This window comes from Myotis davidii, unplaced genomic scaffold (assembly GCF_000327345.1).
Source record: "Myotis davidii unplaced genomic scaffold, ASM32734v1 scaffold1300, whole genome shotgun sequence".
NCBI lineage: Eukaryota > Metazoa > Chordata > Mammalia > Chiroptera > Vespertilionidae > Myotis > Myotis davidii.
In genome coordinates, this window is record NW_006292237.1 from 99476 (window position 1) to 116867 (window position 17392).

A 17392-nucleotide genomic window follows, 5' to 3' on the forward strand; every position below is an offset into this window, starting at 1 on the left:
AACAATAGTTGTTTTTAAAAAAGGAACCAAAGGCTGCTTGGCAAGTACACCCACTGGGCTGCTCTTACCCCACAGTAGAAGCCCTGGCTCTCCTGCCTGTGAGTCGGAGGCCCTCTCCCTTGGGCAGTGCAGAGCAAGCACAGCAGCTGGCACATCTAGGCACATGCTTATTTGAGAGAAAACACTGTCAAATTTCCCGCTCATGCACTCAGGCAGCGCACATTCACTGTCTGAGTTCACATACCAGGCAGTGTGGTAGACCCAGCTTCAAAAGATTCACAGCCTCCTGCAGTACCACATGAGTGAGCAAGGCTTCAATTCAGTGCTGTGATGCGTGCAATGGGCCAAAGAAGGTCGGGAAGGCCCTGTTCCTAGACTCCATGCACCGATTGTGAGCCAGCTACTCATTCATATTCTAAAATGTGAGGGCTATCCCGAGGTAGGCACTGCACTGGGGTCTGGTGCATTTCTGTATCCTAACAACAAAACATATGAAAGAGAAGTAAAGAAAACAATCCCACTGACAATAGCACCAAAAATAATAAAATAGGGGTAAATTTAACCAAGAAAGGGAAAGATGTGTACCCTGAAAACTATGAGACATTGATGAGAGGAATTGAAAAAGACACAAAGAAATGGAAAGATATCCTATGTTCATGGATTGGAAGAATTAATGTTGTTAACATATTCATTCTACCCAAAGCAATCTATAGATTCATCGCAATGCCTACCAAAATTCCAATTAAAACATTCTCTAACCTAGGAAAATCCCACAATAATAGTGACATGGTCTGCATAATGGTTGTAGAAGACAATGTTCATTTGCATGAGGACACGTGTGCTTATGTGTCTCAGGTCATGGCCACTTGCCCTTCCATGTATTAAAGAATTCGTTCAGTTTGCCTTCTTCCAGAAGTTACCATCATCCTCTTTTTTAAACTTGGTTGTGACACCAGTTAACCAAAAGGGAAATTTCTCAGCTCGGAAATTTCTCTTCACTTCTGCTTTTGAAGGCCATAAAACTGAGAGAAATTGGCAGGCTGCATTCCTTTCCGAGCCGACACGGGCTAGTCCAGAACTCTGTTCTCTTTACCAGTCTTCATTGCTCGGGTATGACTTCAACCAACTCTTTTATGATCAGGTCCTAAGGGGTCTCTCTGTCTCTCTGCTTCTGTCTTTCTCCTTCCCTCCTTCTCTCCCTCAATGCCTGAGGGCTGGGTTTATTTGCACAAATGCCAGGTATACGGTTATGCTATGATTTGTGAAGTGTTCTGGAAATGACCACTGCTTATAGCAGCTGACCCCTGAGAGGTCAGGGTCAAAGCCCCTGCTCCCAACAGATGCGCTCCTGATTCGGGTTTGGTTTAGCAAATGTTTCCCTCTGGGCCCAAAGGGAGGTTTTTTCATACATCTGTTCATTCATTCAAAGATTGTTTCCTTGCCTGCTGTTCATGTACTAGGTGCTGAGGGAAACTCACCTGCTGGCGGGGCGTGGCACGTGCCTCTCATTTTTCCCCTCTTCACACAGGTTTCTGAAGCAGCCATGGCAGCAGTGCCTGAACTCGCCAATGAAGTGATGGTTTACTACAGGTCAGTGGGGAGACTGAGACCAGTGGGGGAGCAGGGCTCCTCGTTCAAGAGTGCAGTGTTGTCAGTATGTGGAGACCAGCTTTGTCCCCACTCTGCGCCCTTCAGTGGCAAGCAGGGTTTCAGTTAGCCTGGTTTAAATGCTGATTTCCCCCAACAAGCCCGGCCTTGGGACCCACGGGCATCCTGGTGCTGTTGCTGGGCTTCCTGCAGATGGCAGGAGGGCAGAGAAGATGCCAGGCGGGCAGCACAGGATGAAGTTCGGCTTCAATGGGAGGCAAGGCTCAGATTTTAGGGCCTGGACATTAGGCCCCAGGATCCCTCAGGGAGCACCCACACCTGTCCTGCCACCTGGGAGTCCCATGCATATCCCCCTGGGACTTGCCAGCTTCCAGCAGCCATAAGGGACATGCTGCTTATAGTTCCCTATGAACAGGAATGACTGTTTGCAGGAAGGAAGAATAAACTTGTCTGGGAGACATAATTGAGCAGTGTCTCTGACTTTATTACAGTGACAATGAGAATGACCTGTTCTTTGAGGCTGACGGCCCACAACAGACTAAGGTAAGACCAGGAGCTTAGATCCAACCCATGGAGGGGCTTTGAGCTGGGAAAGGCTCAAGGAAAAGAGTCTGGGACACCTTGACCCTGTGGTATTTTGTGATAGGATAACTGTCACGTCTTCCAGTGAGACCGGTGCAGGCCATGCTGACCTGGCCACTGTGCGGCTCCCATACCACACCGCCGCTCACTAAGGCATGGTGATGGCGCCATGCTTACAGAGGGCCAGGGGCACAGCAGAGGTGATAGGTTTGCTGTGTGATGTCAGAAAGACAGCCAAGGCTTCAAGAGGGTCAACATAAATTTGATTCTCCTTTTAGGACAGGGCCTCAGCTTGCATACTCCCTGGAGCCAAGTTCTGAGACCCAGAGGAGATAACCTTGAGAGTTAACATGTCTGCTCCCCTTTGAAGTGGAAGAGTTTTTTTGCTCCCTGGCGTAGAGTTAATGACAAGATGTAGATGATGTAACCAAAATGATGAATTGGGAGTTGAAAGAAAATCACTCACTTGCTGTTTGATCTTAGACAAGTCATTTCACCGTTTTGGGTCTGGCCTGAAATGTTTGGAAACCAGTATAACTGGTTCAGTCCTGCCCAGAGTGGGGCGTGGCTTCTCCCTCTGGCCCTTTGCCTCTCCCAGCCACCTGACTGTGAGTCACAGGTCGCACAGTCAGCATTCCTCTATGCCATTAAAGGTCTCTCCACTGTCTCTCAAGCTTTTAAACCTTAGGACAACCTTGGTAAACCTTATTACAGTTACACAGTTTCTCCAATAACAGCAAAGTGGTAACACACTTTACAAATAGCAACCACTTTTAACGTATTTGCAGAATGCTTATGAAACAGCATTCTGGAAAATAATAATTAAAAATTTGCTGAATGAGCATAGATGTATAGAAAATATTATAATCACCACTGACATAAAAATGTAAATGCATAGTGTTAGAGTATTAGGGATTCAAAAAGGTATATAACGTGTAAAAAGGTAGAAACTTATGGTTAGTGGAGCAGCTGTACAAAAGCTACACAAGGTACGAACGGGATTTATTCAAAAAGAATGCCACAATTGGCATCAAAAAGCTCACATTCTGGCCTCTAACCTGCCACATGCCCATGGGTAGGCCACCTAACCTCTCTGGACTTTAGAGAGATGTGAGTCTTTCCATAGAAGCTCGGTTATACCTCAGGGTCCTCCCACCCCTCTGATGACAACTCGGTTCTCAGTCCCAGCCACCTCAACACACTCCCTTCCCTGGTCTTCCCACAGGGCTCCTTCCAAGACCTGGACCTCAGCCCTCTGGGAGATGGGGGCATCCAGCTGAAAGTCTCCCACCAGCTCTACAACTCCAGCTTCAGGCGGGCCGTGTCGATCGTCGTTGCCGTGGAGAAGCTGAGGAAAGTGCCCATGGTCTGCCCACAGGACTTCCAGGATGACGACCTGCGGAGCCTCTTCTTCTTCATCTTCAAAGAAGGTACTTCTGAGCGCTAAGGGCAGACAGATCTCTGCTCACTTCCTTCTCGGTGTCCATAACACAACGATCAATTAAACTCCCCTGGAGCTGAAACCCTGGTGAACGAACAGGGCGACATAGCAGACCCGAGAAGCTCAGGAGGCCACATGCAGGCCTGGAAAGCTTGGTGACCCAGAGGAACCCACCCAGGATGGTCTGGTTACAAATTGCTAACTGGGCGGTCACGTGGGCCATAAAGTCCCAAGCTTGTAGCTTCCTTAGCAGATGTCACTCTTTGCCTTAAGGAACCCTGTCCATTGTTCTTAAGCTTCTCAGGAGAGCACACTTTTGAAATGTCAGAGTGATTTTCTTTCCTTATGCCCGAGGGGCACAACTATAGACACTAAAGCAGGAGACCACAGACCCCCTTATTGTCCTCTTGTTTCCACATACCATCTCTATGTCTCTATGTGCTGCAAAAGGTAATTAACTGTCCCTTAGCCGCCAAGGTAAAGGAAGTGTGTGTCTCTCCATTTTGTTTTTATCTAATCCCAAAGATATCCTGTTCTGCTTTCTCCTGCCCCCTATATCTACCACCGATGTAATCTTCCCTGCGTTATCTCCTTTGATTCTACTGCATAAAATAAGCTGCAAAACTACTCCTGCCCTGGCCATTGTGGCTCAGTAGTTAAAGTATCAGCGTGCAGACCAGAGAGTTGTGGGTTCAATTCCCAGTCAAGGGCATGTACCTGGGTTGCAGGTTCGATCCCCGACCTCAGTTGAGGGGATGTGCAAGAGGCAACCGATCCATGTGTCTCTCTCACACTGATCTCTCTCCTCTCTTCCTCTCCCCCGTCCCTTCCACGCTTTCTTAAAATCAATGAGAAAAATATCTTCTGCTGAGGATTAACAACCAAAAGCTGCTATTCTCCAGAGCATTTTTTCAATTTGTTGACATTGTGCTTCAGGCATGTCCTCAACATCTGGGCTCAGATAAACTCTTATAAAGCTTTCTACAGAACTGGATGTTCTCTTGTCAACATGTGTTTGGCATAGCCAGCAGGATTCTAAATAAGCCCACCCAGAACTACCCTGCAACCCCGGACCCGGAGCTAGGTACCAGCAGGGGCCCACTGAGCCCCACCGGTTCCTGCTTCGCATCAGGTGATCTTGGGTGAGTTTCCTCTTAGAATCTTGAGCTTCCTTTTGCTTGAGGTCGTAGGTCTGACTTTATTTGAGCTGTTATTAGAAAACCCTTGAGGTAGCACTATAAGATAAAGGTGCGGTAACCCAGGGACTGGAGGAAAATGAAAGACTGCTTTGGTTATTTTTTTTCTTTTTTTAAAATATATTTTTATTGATTTCAGAGAGGAAGGGAGAGGGAGAGAGAGATAGAAACATCAATGATGAGAAAGAATCATTGATCAGCTGCCTCCGGCATCACCCCCCACCCCCTCCACCAACTAGGGATCGAGTTCATAACCTGGACATTTGCTCTTGATCAGAATTGAACATGGGACCCTTCGGTCTACAGGCCAATGTTCTATCCACTGAGCCAAACTAGCTAGGGCTAAAATTTATTTTTCAATTATAACTGGCATAACAAGTTATGTTAGTTTCAGGTGTACAGCGTAGTGATTAGACATTTAAATACTTTATGAGGTGATTCCCCCATAAGTTGAGTACCCATCTGACACAATACATAGTTATAATATTATTGACGAATCCCCTATGCTATACTTTACATCCTGTGACTGTTTTTATATCTGGCAATTTGTATGTCTTAATCCCTTCACTTTTTTCACCCATCACCCCAACCTCCCTCCCATCTGGCAACCATCAGTTTGTTCTCTGTATCTATGTTTCTGTTTGTTCATTTATTTTGTTTTTTAGATTCCACATATAAGTGAAATCATATGGCATTTGTCTCAAGCTGCTCCACTCTATCCTCTGCTTTCTTGCATGGACTTGCCCTCCTTTCTCTCTCTCTCTTCTCTTGCCCCTACATCTCCTCCACCACCACTCCCTACTGGCCTAGAGGAAACTGAGAATAGAAAGCAAGACTAGAATAAACTGGGGAAACCAGAAATACCGGCAGCTCCCTTTAGGGAAAGCCAGTGCAGGCAGGGGAAACTAGCAATGGTATACATTCCTTGGACTAGAACAGAATTAAGGAATCTAACTAGAGGTTTCCCTGATCCTCTCCAAGACTCTTATGGATTAACAAAGGAACTTGATTTAACTATTAGAACATATGAAAATGGTAATTTGGATGATCAATTATCTAAAACTATCCAAAAAAGGGGGGGAGGGAGGTAAAGCTACTAAAATTGTGAATATATAGCTCCAGCAACTCAGCAGTCAGGCCAGACTTCACCAAAGGCCTTCTTAACAGGGGAAGGAGTGTGCTTCTAGGGCAGAAAGCCAGGGCACCTTAAGAAGGATTGTAGAAAACTGAAATGGGATTTAGAAAAAGAAGAGAAACAGATGCACTGAGAGGACATTTCTCCGTCTTACCAATACCTTAGGAAAAAAATTAAATTACCATAAAAGGGAAAACTTCAAAGGCCCTTCGATTCTAATGTGTACAGACGGACCTGCCAAACTGTCATTCTCCTGGAACACTTGCTCAGTCTGTTGAGATCTTGCTTCTGGGCATGTCCTCAAATTCTTGGTTCAGATAAACCCTTCGAACATTCCTTCATCACTGCCCTTTACAATATTAGGCCCATTGGTGGGAGGAAGACAGAGAAGCCTAGATACCAAATTGATCATCTCTTAGTTGAAACTATTCTCAAAATAAGACCTTAATAACTACTCACATTAGCAAATCAGTCCGTCATTCTCGGAGTGCTTCCTCTTACATTATCTCCTGCACATTTCATGCCCTTGTTGGCCCAGTATTATTGGATCACCATTTTACTTAAGTCGCTCTATTGCTCATCCATAGCAAGCAACAGTGCTGAAGCTTGAACCCATGTCTTAAGGTGCCACATCTGATGTTCTTTCCCATCCTAACTTCTACCCCACTGTGTTACAATTTCTTGAGCTGTGTGTGTCCTCCAACAAGCCCAATGCCTCTCATCAGGCCTGCCCTGCTCGCTTTGTACCTAAACAATGCATGTGCTCCACATTTCAGAATCCATCGACTGCATGTGGGATGGCAGTTACGAGTGTGATGCATCCCTACAATCGCTGCAGTGCAGGCTCCGGGACATAAACCAAAAATCCCTGGTGCTGTCTGGACCACATGAGCTGCAGGCTCTTCACCTGAATGGACAGGATGTGAACCAACAAGGTAAGTGGGAAATCTTGATTCCTCTTTTGGCACCCTGGCAGCTTGCTGGTCATCCACATTTTTAACAAAGTGGAATATTAAGGCAAATTATCAACATCAGTGAAAACAACATGTTATAAAAACATAAGTTGGTTTGGTTTTGGGGTGTTTTTTTTGGGGGGGGGGGTCCCAGCGATGACACCAGACTGATTCCCTTAGCATACTCATTTTCTGGCAAGAGATGTAACTCTAAGAAATTAGACTGCTCAAGTACACCGAGGATCATGGTCCGGCCAAGTCATCTAACAACAGTACGATATCAGTGCTTGCATTAGAAAGGGGACATTGGATGGACATGACCTAACTGCCTGTGGGTTCTTGTTTCCTGTGGTTGAGGTTGAAAGTAGAATGGTGAAGAGATAATGTGTCTGCTCCTATTTCCAGCCCTGCCCCTGTGCTCCTAACAGCCTTCCTACCCAACACCAGATGGGCCCTTATAGGGAAATTTCACTGACAAGCAGAAATGTTTATCTCTCTGCTATAACTAGAAAATCTTCCAAGTCTAGGGAGCCCATTAGCTGTGGGATCTGCCTGGCACCCTGCCACCATGGCTGAGCCCTATGTGCAGGGGTGTGGCCACAGGAGCTGCTGAAAGGAGTAGTGTGTTCCCTTCCAGGGCTGCTGACCTTGGAGAGAGGCACCCCTGGGGGGAGCATCCTGCTCTCAGCCAGGCCAGAACAATCCTGTTTCTTTAGAACTGGTTGTGAGCATGACCTTAGGGCCTCCAAGTGAAACCATTGTGACTAAGGAAGATTAACATGAGTGTCTGTCTTTGCAGCCACTTGTCCCAGCTAAGCCTCACCTCGCCCAAGTTCTTCCCACTTGTTGCTCTACATCTTGGAATAGATGCGTGCCTGGTTTCTTTCGGGAGGCCAGCTTAACCTCTTTGCTTGCCTTTCACATTGATCAAATCGTTCTGTTCGTGAGATGGGCCCATCATCACATGACAAGATGGCTTCCTTCCTTCCTTCAATTTTTAAAAATTAGACTCCCTCACTCTTCCCTGCCACTGTAATAGGTTCTGGGAAGTCCCCAGACCTTCTCTGGGAAAAACTGGAATAAACAACTGACCCTGCTATAACCAGTGAAAATCCATAGGGAGGTCCTTACAGAAGAACCTAAATTAGATGAGTCTTGGGCTTGGGGTCCAGTGATTGGGCCAACCCTGCCCTGCTGTGCATCCCTGAGCACAAGGCCCCTCTTCTTCCTCCAGTGGTGTTCTGCATGAGCTTCGTGCCAGGAGATGAGAATATCGACAAGATACCCGTGGCCTTGGGCATCAAGGAAAAGAACCTGTACTTGTCTTGCGTGGTGAAGGACAAGAAGCCCACCCTGCAGCTGGAGGTGAGTGAGCACCAGCAGCCAAAGGCCCTTCTCAACTTCTCTGAAGCACCCCTAGCCATCACTGACTTCCAAGACAACCACCTTCTCTCCCCCAAACCCCCCGCTGCCACCGCCGCCCAGAAAACCTGGGGGCAGATCTACTTGACAATTTGCAGAATTGTAAATATGCAATTGCTAAATGCATGCAACCTTCACTTCCACCGCAGAAAATTAAATCATTTCACTAATGATATTATGCCCAGTCAACATCCAACAGAGGATGCAGTGCTAGGGATGCTCCATTTGATACATGACACTTTGGGAAATTAATCAATTCAAGAGAGTTGTCACCTGTTGTCATCTCCACTCTACTCCCAACATCACAATTCTTCCCACCTTCCAGATTAGCTAAAGCTTCATTTCCAAGTTGAAGTCGCTTTAGCCAAGGCCATGCAAAAATTTAATTTAAACACACACACACACACACACACACAACAACACAGCAAAAATCCCTGGAAACGAGACACTCCTGGATGCCTTAACCTAATTTTCACTTTTAAAAAATGCCCACCTATATTATGCTCTCCACCATCTGACGCTCAGTTCTAGGAAAGGATAAGAGCTCCGTCAGACACCACTTGGAAAGCTGGGGTCACAGAGATCCCTCGGGAGTCTGGCTCTGGTCTTGGCTCTTCGGTTTCCTCTCTCGCTGACCCAGAGAACGGTCTCCCCAGAGTCTCTCTGTTCCTTCCCTCTTAGAAATTCTTCCTTCTGTTTCACTGCAGACATTTGACCCCCACGGTCAGTCAAAGAAGAAGATAGACAGGCGATTTATCTTCCACAAGAAAGAAATCAGGGACAAGGTAGAATTTGAGTCTGCCATGTACCCCAACTGGTACATCAGCACCTCGCAAGCGGACCAGACGCCCGTCTTCCTGGGAAGTACTAAAGGTGGCCAGGATATAACTGACTTCACCATGGAAATCCTGACTCACTGAAGAGACCTGTACCTGTGCTGTCACCCCGACGGCTGCAGAAAAGGTACAGAGGGTTTGAACATGGCAGGGGCTGCACTTCACTGTGGTCTAGTCAATGCCCAGCTGCTTTCCCCACATTAATTAGGGAGAAGCAGCCCCCTCCCCCAGAGCCAACCCTCTCGCCTCTCTGCCAGCCAGGCAGAAACCACTGCACATTCGGTTCACAGACTCCCTCTGTCCTTTGCGCCCAGTTTCCAATGAGCAACCACTTAAACTATCTGTTTATTTATTTATTATGGGTTCATCTATTTAATTTCGCTCAAGGGGGCCAGGAAGCACCTGTCCCAGTCTGCAATATCTAAGGAGCCCATGTGATTTGGATGAGTGTGCTGCCTTTATATCGAGTCCTTTCACCAGGCTGAATAAGCTCAGATTATTTTTATAAGAATGTTTGTGAATGAGAAGTAAGATACTGTTTCAATAATTCTGAAATAAATTTCACTGAAAACTAAAATGGTTCTCATGTGATGATTGACTTTTCTTGGCTCTGACACAGAAGAGGGAAGATAAATGGGGGCACGGGAGCCTGGCCGGGGAGCTGGCAGCCCGCTCCTCACAGAGGGCCACCAAGTACCTGGAAACATCCCTGCCCAGCAGAGCCACCTCCCACACATCATCTGCTTTTCTGTTTTTCAACAAAAGGATATTCAGTGCAAAAGGCTCATCTGAAAACAGGATCAGCGGTAGCATTGTAGGACTGACAGTTGAGGAAACAGCTGCTGACAATTTCTCTGTTCATTGACTCAACAAACATTTATAAAGCAAATGCTATGTACTAGGGGCTGGGATCACAGAAACAAGAAAGGTGAGGCGACAGGAGAGATACACAAGCAAAGGAAGGCAACACGACAAGGAGAGGTGATATAGTATCAGGGGAGTGACAGGTCTGCTATGAAGGATGATGGTCACCAAGCAACATATGAGTCAGGTCTCAAGGACAAGCAGCAATCCCCCATCTAGAAATAGAAAAGAGAGAAAAAGACATGGACCAGTATGGCATGGGGATGTATGAATGAATGATGCCAGGATTGCAGGAGTCACCAGAAGCAAAGCCAAAACACAAAAAGAAACTTTTGTAACTCATATCTCAGACAAAGGAAGAATTTTTCTTGGTATATAGTGTTTCTTCTAAACATTAGAAGAAACAAGAACAAAACAATGGGCAAAAATCCAACAAAAATATGTTAACAGGCTGTCAACAAAAAAGGAACTACTATTAGCCATAGCTGGTTTGACTCAGTGGATAGAGCGTTGGCCTGTGGACTGAGGGGTCCAGGTTCAATTCTGGGCAAGGGCACATATCTTGGTTTCAGGTTCCTCCCCGGCCCAGGCCCTGGTCGGGGCTTGTGCAGGAGGCAACCAATCGATGCGTCTCTCTCACATCGATGTTTCTCTCTGTCTTTCCCTCTTTCTTCCACTCTCCCTAAAAATCAATGGAAAAATATCCTTGGGTGAGGATTAACACACACACACACACACACACAAGGAAATGTTATTAGATCTTGGACAGAGTCAAAGGAGCTCAGCACTACTTATAACAGACAAAGTAATAGCACTTTGACTGCCAATGCTCTATCAGATTACAAATACCAAAAGTTTAACAACACACCCTGTTGGCAAAGCTGTGGGAAGATCTCCACTGTTAAGCATTACAGGTGGCAGTATAAACAGGTACAACTCCCTCAGAGGAAAATTTTATGATAACTACAAAAATTACAAATGCATATCCTCTTTGGCCCAGCCATTTCACTTCTGGGGACTTATCCTGCAGATGGACATACACCCTTGTGAAATGACACATGATTAACATTACTCATCGCACATCACTTGTAATAGCAAAATTGGGAAATATCCCAAGTGTCTACTGACACTTGCTAAAGGAGACTGGCTAACGTGTGAGCTGTGCCTCGTATCCGGCCACTCCCTTCCAGGTCCTGAGCCAGGTCCCACAGGCTGTTTGAGGGAGTCACTGTTTCTCTTTCTCCATGTCCCTCCCTCTATCCCCTGCAATCCTATCCCATCAGCCTGCAGAGGAAAAAATAGGTATGAAATCCTTCACCCACCACCAGGATCAGGAAGTGAGGGTTGAGGACTCCCAGCCAGCACCTGAGCATCCTGATATGCTGCCCCTCAGCTTGGAGAGGAACCCAGCCACAAGAGGGGCCGCCCGAGCCATGTAATTTGCCTGTGAATGTTGGGTTTGCATGAGTCCTTGGAGCAGGGGGATACCGTATTTTTCCATATGTAAGATGCCTCCAACTTTTCCACCCAAAATTTAAAAAATCAATATTTTAAACATAAAACAGAACACATTTTTATTTAGTAATTACCACAGGTAATGTTCATATACCAGTACTATGCTATTATGCAACATATCACTTTAACTTTGTTCATGTTCTCATGGCCAACCCTTCTCTCCTCATGAAATTGAAGCACCATTTTGCCTTTCCTGTAAAATCAACAATGTTCATTTCGCTTGCAAACATTCTCGCCTGACACTGAATAAGCTTGGTTGACACACATAAGCCACTCTGGCGCTGCTCCATAATCCAAGTCTTAAGCCTCTGCTCCAAGTTTGCCCATTTGCTGATTTTCCTCTTAAGGCCTTCTTTTTTCTTGGCATCTTAAGGAGTTGTTCTTCCTGTTTTCTCCACTGTCTGATCAGACACTCAGTAGGAGGAGGTCCAAATTGACTCTCTGCAGCTCTATTTCCATGCTCTTTTGCATAGCTCATTACATTCAGTTTGAATTTTGCAGAGGAAGACAATCACTTACTGGTATTTATTTTTTTTTATTTTTTGACATCTTTATGGGCTCAGAACGCTCTGGTCCTTGTTGCATCTTCACACTCTGCACTTCCACTTCCACCTCCACCTCCAATTAGAGCATCAGCTGACATCAGTAACAATAAGGCTCGTGATTGGAGGAAGCATGTTTGACAAGATATCGGCAGCTACACACCCATGTGGCTCCCTCCTTGGCTGACTTCCATGTATAAGATGCCCTTCAATTTTCAGTCTAACGATTTTAGAAAAAAAATAGTGTCTTATACACTGAAAAGTACAGTATATGGAATGCAGGTACAGATAGGAGCATTACACACAATATGGCTTGGCTTTCAAATGAAACATATCAGGAACACCTGGAGGAGATGTCAAGCATGAAGCTGAGCCTCGGCTCCCTCCAGCCAGGGGCGGGGCGGGGGGGTGGGGGAGGGGACACCCTTGTCCCAAGTAGACAATGTCCTCCGAATACCCATCCACCTGCCTCCCTGTCAGAGCAGCAAGTACAGTTCCTGTCCCGAAGGCCCTTCCAGGGCCCTAATCCTTGCCAGGTGATGTTTTTCCCATATTGTAGCTTACACACCATTTACAAGCAATTTTTAAAACTGTGACCTCACCTCTCCATCAACATATATGTTTTAGGATAGAATCTAACATTTGTCATCATAACTTTAAATAGTTAATTGCAAATGTTATCATCCCTAGAATATTATAAATTTGACATTTAAATATAAACTGTTACATCCCTTTCATAAATGCATCCAGTAGAATTCTAGCAGTGTAGTGATTGTTTCCTACTGTCAACCACCTAAAAATACATGGGCAAATTCTTTAATGGTCAGAAAATTTACAGCATTCCTTTTTCTCCTTGAACTGATATTTCCCCTCATTTCCCCCATGAAATTTTATACTAATATAGTATGTGTTGTACTTAAAAACATTTTACTGATCATCCTAGGATACTTATTTGCAACAATAAAAGTGTATTCAATCAAAATTTAATTTATTATATTTTATGTAACAATAGGATGTTAGATTTTTTAATTCTTCCACATTGTGTCATCATTACAATTATTGTTAGTACACAATTGATCAAAGTAACAAAGACATAAACATGCTCTATTACAAATGTTGGTTTTCATTAGCAATATACCTTGATGAGACAGAGCTTTTAAAAAGTAGTTTGTATATTTATATATTACTTGTAATGAGAATGAGGGCTCATCGTTGATCCTATTCTTCTTTTGGTTTTTCAAATGTAAGTGCTAGGAGAACTTGTACATATAAACCATGAGTAATGGGAATGAGAGGAATTTCATTGCAGCAGTGTCACTCAACCCTTTGAAATCTTTATGAGTTACTTAGTCATCCATCATCTATTTAATCATCAATTTAAATCATTATTTAATGATTTATTAACCAACAACTTATTTAGGTCCTCTTTCAGGTGGTTGCTGTTGTCATCCTCACCCGAGGATATTTTTCCATTGATTTTTAGAAAGAGTGGAAGGGAGGGGGAGAGACAGAGAGAGAAACATTGATGTGAGAGAGACACATTGATTGGTTGCCTCCCACAAATGCCCCAACTGTGGCCTACAACCGAGGCCTACAACCTAAGTATGTGCCCTTGACCAGAATCGAACCTGGGACCTTTCAGTCTATGGGCCAAGATTCTATCCGCTGAGTCAGATTGGCTAGGCCAGGGCTCTTTCAGCTTTGTTGGAAAAAATGGAAACCAACAGAGCTGCCAGAGTCCCTTTGTCTGGTGCCCCAGGGCCTCTGACACCCCAGGGCAATAAACTTCCTAGGACTGGGGATGTGTGGGAAGTCTGCTGTTCCCATCTATTCTGGAGAGTAGGAGAAGGGCAAGGTCACTCCAGCCTCCTTCCCATACTCATGTGGCTGCTGTGTTCCCTGCCTGGATGAACGCCAGGAGTAACTCAGCTGATGTCAAGGTGTCAGGTGACTGCAGTGACAACACCAAACTGAGCCCTGTTGCACAGAATAGGGGTAGAAGTGGGAGGCCTGGGCTCATTCTGACCTCTGACCTTGGTAATAATGCCTCTGTAATAATGTTGGTGGGGGCGGGGTCAGGTGATCAGCTCCAGCACCTGTGGTTCAGTTCCTCATCAGTGGTAGGAAAGTAACTAATAGGGCAATAGGCTAGAGAATAACTGGGTGGGTGCAATGAAAGGTACTATTTGGGTGAGGTGGTCAGAGAAGGAAGGCCCTGTGAGAATGTGGCTTGACAGAAGGTGCCAATCTTGCAAAGATCTGGGGAACAGCATGCCAAGAGGCTGTTGACATAAAGGCCCTAGATTGGAAGTAGGCTTGAATGAATGGGGCAAGGCAAGAAGACCAAGTGGCTGTAGCAGAGTGAGCAAAGGAGAATGGGCTGCAGAGGAGGACAGAGATGCAAGGGCCAGGTCTCTGTATAAGGATTTGGACTGAGTGTGTCATACAAAGCCATTGGAGGTTCTTAATCAAGGAAGGATGATCTCATGTTTTACCACTGTTGCTGTTGTATGAAGAATGGACCCTGGGGGCAGGGGGAGATGGTGTCAAGAACCCTGGCTGGCATTGCCCAGTGGTTAGAGTATTGGCCCATGAACTGAAGGGTCACAGGTTTCATTCCAGTCAAGGGTACCTACCTGGGTTGCAGGTCCCTCCACCCCGGGTTAGGGCACATGCAAGAGGTGACCAATTGATGAGGCTCTCTCACATGGATGTATCTCTCTCTCCTCTCTACCCCTCCCCTGTCCCTTCCACTCTCTCTAAAATCAATGGAAAAGAATATCCTCCAGTGAGAATTAACAAAAACAGAAAAGAGTGGAAGCTGAACGATCAGTTAAGAGGCTATGACAATGGACTTCCCAGAGATAATAGTATCTTGGATGAGGGTAATAGGAGAGAAGGTGGTAAGAGGGCAGAGGGAAAGCAGGAGGAGAACCAGGGGTGTGGGCATCACAGAAACCAAAGCAAGGAAGCTCTTCTTAAAGGAGGGACCATCACCTGCCTCCTGTGCTGCTGATAGGGATGAGGACATTGAATGGCCACTAGATGGAGGTCAATGGCCGCCTTGACCTGAGGGGCTCAGGACAATGGTGGCTACAGACTGTAGGGAGAATCGGGTGATGCCGGCATGGAGACAGCAAGTAAACATACAAGTCTCTGGGACAGAACACAGAAGCAGGGTGGTGTCAGGGGAGGGTCTCTTCATCACAGCAGACATGTGGGCATGTCCATAGTTGATGGCGATAAACTGGAAGAGAGGGAGGAGTTGGTGGTGTCGGTGAGAGAAGAGACCTGAGCAGGCAGAGGGAAATAAGGCCAGAGCCCAAGACCAGGGTCATCCTCGGGGCCACCTCATCCACCATAGCAGAAGGGAAAGCAGGTGGGTTCCACGTTGCAGGGCGAAGAGAGAGTTCCTGACTAATTGCCTCAGTAAAGAACAGCTGGGCGTGGGGGTGGGCAAAGGTGGAACCACTTGTCCCTCTTGTTTAGCCCTCTCCCCTACACCCCGCTGAAAGCAGATGTACTCAATTTCCCGAACTTTTCCACCTCTTTGTACTGGTTCTTCATATCCTGCCCTAATTCACAATGCTCTCTCTCCAACGTAAAACGTTTATGTTTTTAAAACCAAGTGTCTGCTAGTAACATATTGGTCCCCCCACAAATGCCTCTCTGACAGAAGCATGTTGGACCAGTGAGGAAATTGTGTTCCCTCAGACGTGACACCTCCGCTATTCACAGGGATGAATGATGTGAGAGTCTGGCACGTTACTCCCCCAGGCTCCAGCACAGCAGCATTCCCCTCCTTTGACCACAGCCCCTCCATCCATAGAAAGTGAGCTCCAGATTATCTGCCAGGAAGAGGGGAGGGAGGGGCCATTCACATTCCTGGCCAACTCCTCGCCAGTACATGCTGGGATTCAAACAGCCTAGAGAATGTCTACACACTTGACACTCATCCCTGTCTATCGCCCTAAGTGGATGGAGCTCCAGCATGGACACCTGCGTGCTTCCCTTTCCTGGTAATGACCTGAGGGACATTTGCACCTGCCATCGCAGAGCAGGGAAAGTCAGGCCTCCCAGCAAGCGGCTGGCGGAAGCTCCAGTCTGGAAAATGAATTCTTCACCCACAGCTATTTTTTTTTTCCTGGCGGTAGAAATACTTCAGGACTGAGCTGGCAAATGAGAGCCTGAGACACGTGCGGGGAAATTCTGGTCCTGCTGCCGCTACTGAGTAACCGCTCTGACCTCGCTGTCTCCCCCAGAACCTGCCTCACTTCCTTGGAAATTCCCCAGCACGGGGAGATTGCAATCGCCTTGACTGCTGGCTATTTCTAAGGCTGGGAATGAAATATTTGTGGAACTTCCTTTGCAAGAAAAAAAAAAGGTGACCTTTCACCAAAAGAGAAGGAAGTAAATGCTATAATAAGGTTCATTCAGTCAGCTAAGACTCTCTCGTCTTCCGCATGACCTCAACAGAGGCCGCTGAGGGTGGCGCCCACACACCCTTCCACCAACTCTCCACTCTCAGGAGGCCTGCAATTCCATGTCCAGGGTGAAAGATCAGGGATCCCAAGATCAGGGATGAAAGGACTCACCCATAAGAACGCTATAGTCCCTACCTGAGCTTGTTCCCCAAACCTGTCCCAGGTCATGTCCCCCAACTTCTCACATGTCAACCACTTGCCTCCCTGTGTGAGGAAGGAACATTCTACCTGGTCAATGAAAAGTCTTCCTTGCAGAACTCAGGCTGCTCCTCCTCAGCGGAGCCTCCTGAAGGTCTCCCCTCCGGCTGCAGGCCTTGACTCAGGCTCCTCTTCAGCTCCCTCCCCTCTCCCTCTCCTCCTCCCAGACAGAAAGCCCCATCCCTAACCCACTCCTGAGAGATCGCCACTGACCATCCCATGTCCTGAACTGATCTGCAGCATCTCCTATCTGTGCAAGAGGTCTCCCTGCCCCGTGGGCTGGCACAGTCTCCTCCTGAGAAGTTACCCCAACGCAGCTGCTGACGGACAAAGTGGGGGGAGGGGGGGTGACATTTTGGTGAAAACCAAATGTAACCAATACACTGGGCAGCCTGCGCTTAGTGAATCACAGACCAGTGATGACTGTATTTTCCTCCAGCCCCGCGTCTCACACACTGTCAAACCTCTCTGCCCTCTCCAGCCAGTGCAGAACTTGGTGCCCATCACGTACGAGCAGCCTCAGGTCCACAGGAAGGTGGCGGATGCAAACGCTTCCCCCTGATTCTATTCCTCTCCCCAAGCCCCATTCAAATAGCACGAAAGGGGTCTTTAAGGG

General features: G+C 46.6%; 1 protein-coding gene across 1 annotated transcript; it reads left to right on the forward strand.

Moving 5' to 3' along the window:
• The first annotated feature begins 1026 nt into the window (after positions 1–1026).
• On the forward strand, positions 1027–9744 carry IL1B (interleukin 1 beta). Its single transcript, XM_006765671.2, has 7 exons — positions 1027–1110; positions 1529–1590; positions 2100–2151; positions 3416–3620; positions 6739–6897; positions 8150–8280; positions 9045–9744. The coding sequence occupies exons 2-7, from the start codon at positions 1544–1546 to the stop codon at positions 9255–9257; spliced, it is 807 nt and encodes a 268-aa protein (XP_006765734.1). The 5' UTR covers positions 1027–1110; positions 1529–1543; the 3' UTR covers positions 9258–9744.
• The last annotated feature ends 7648 nt before the right edge of the window (positions 9745–17392 follow it).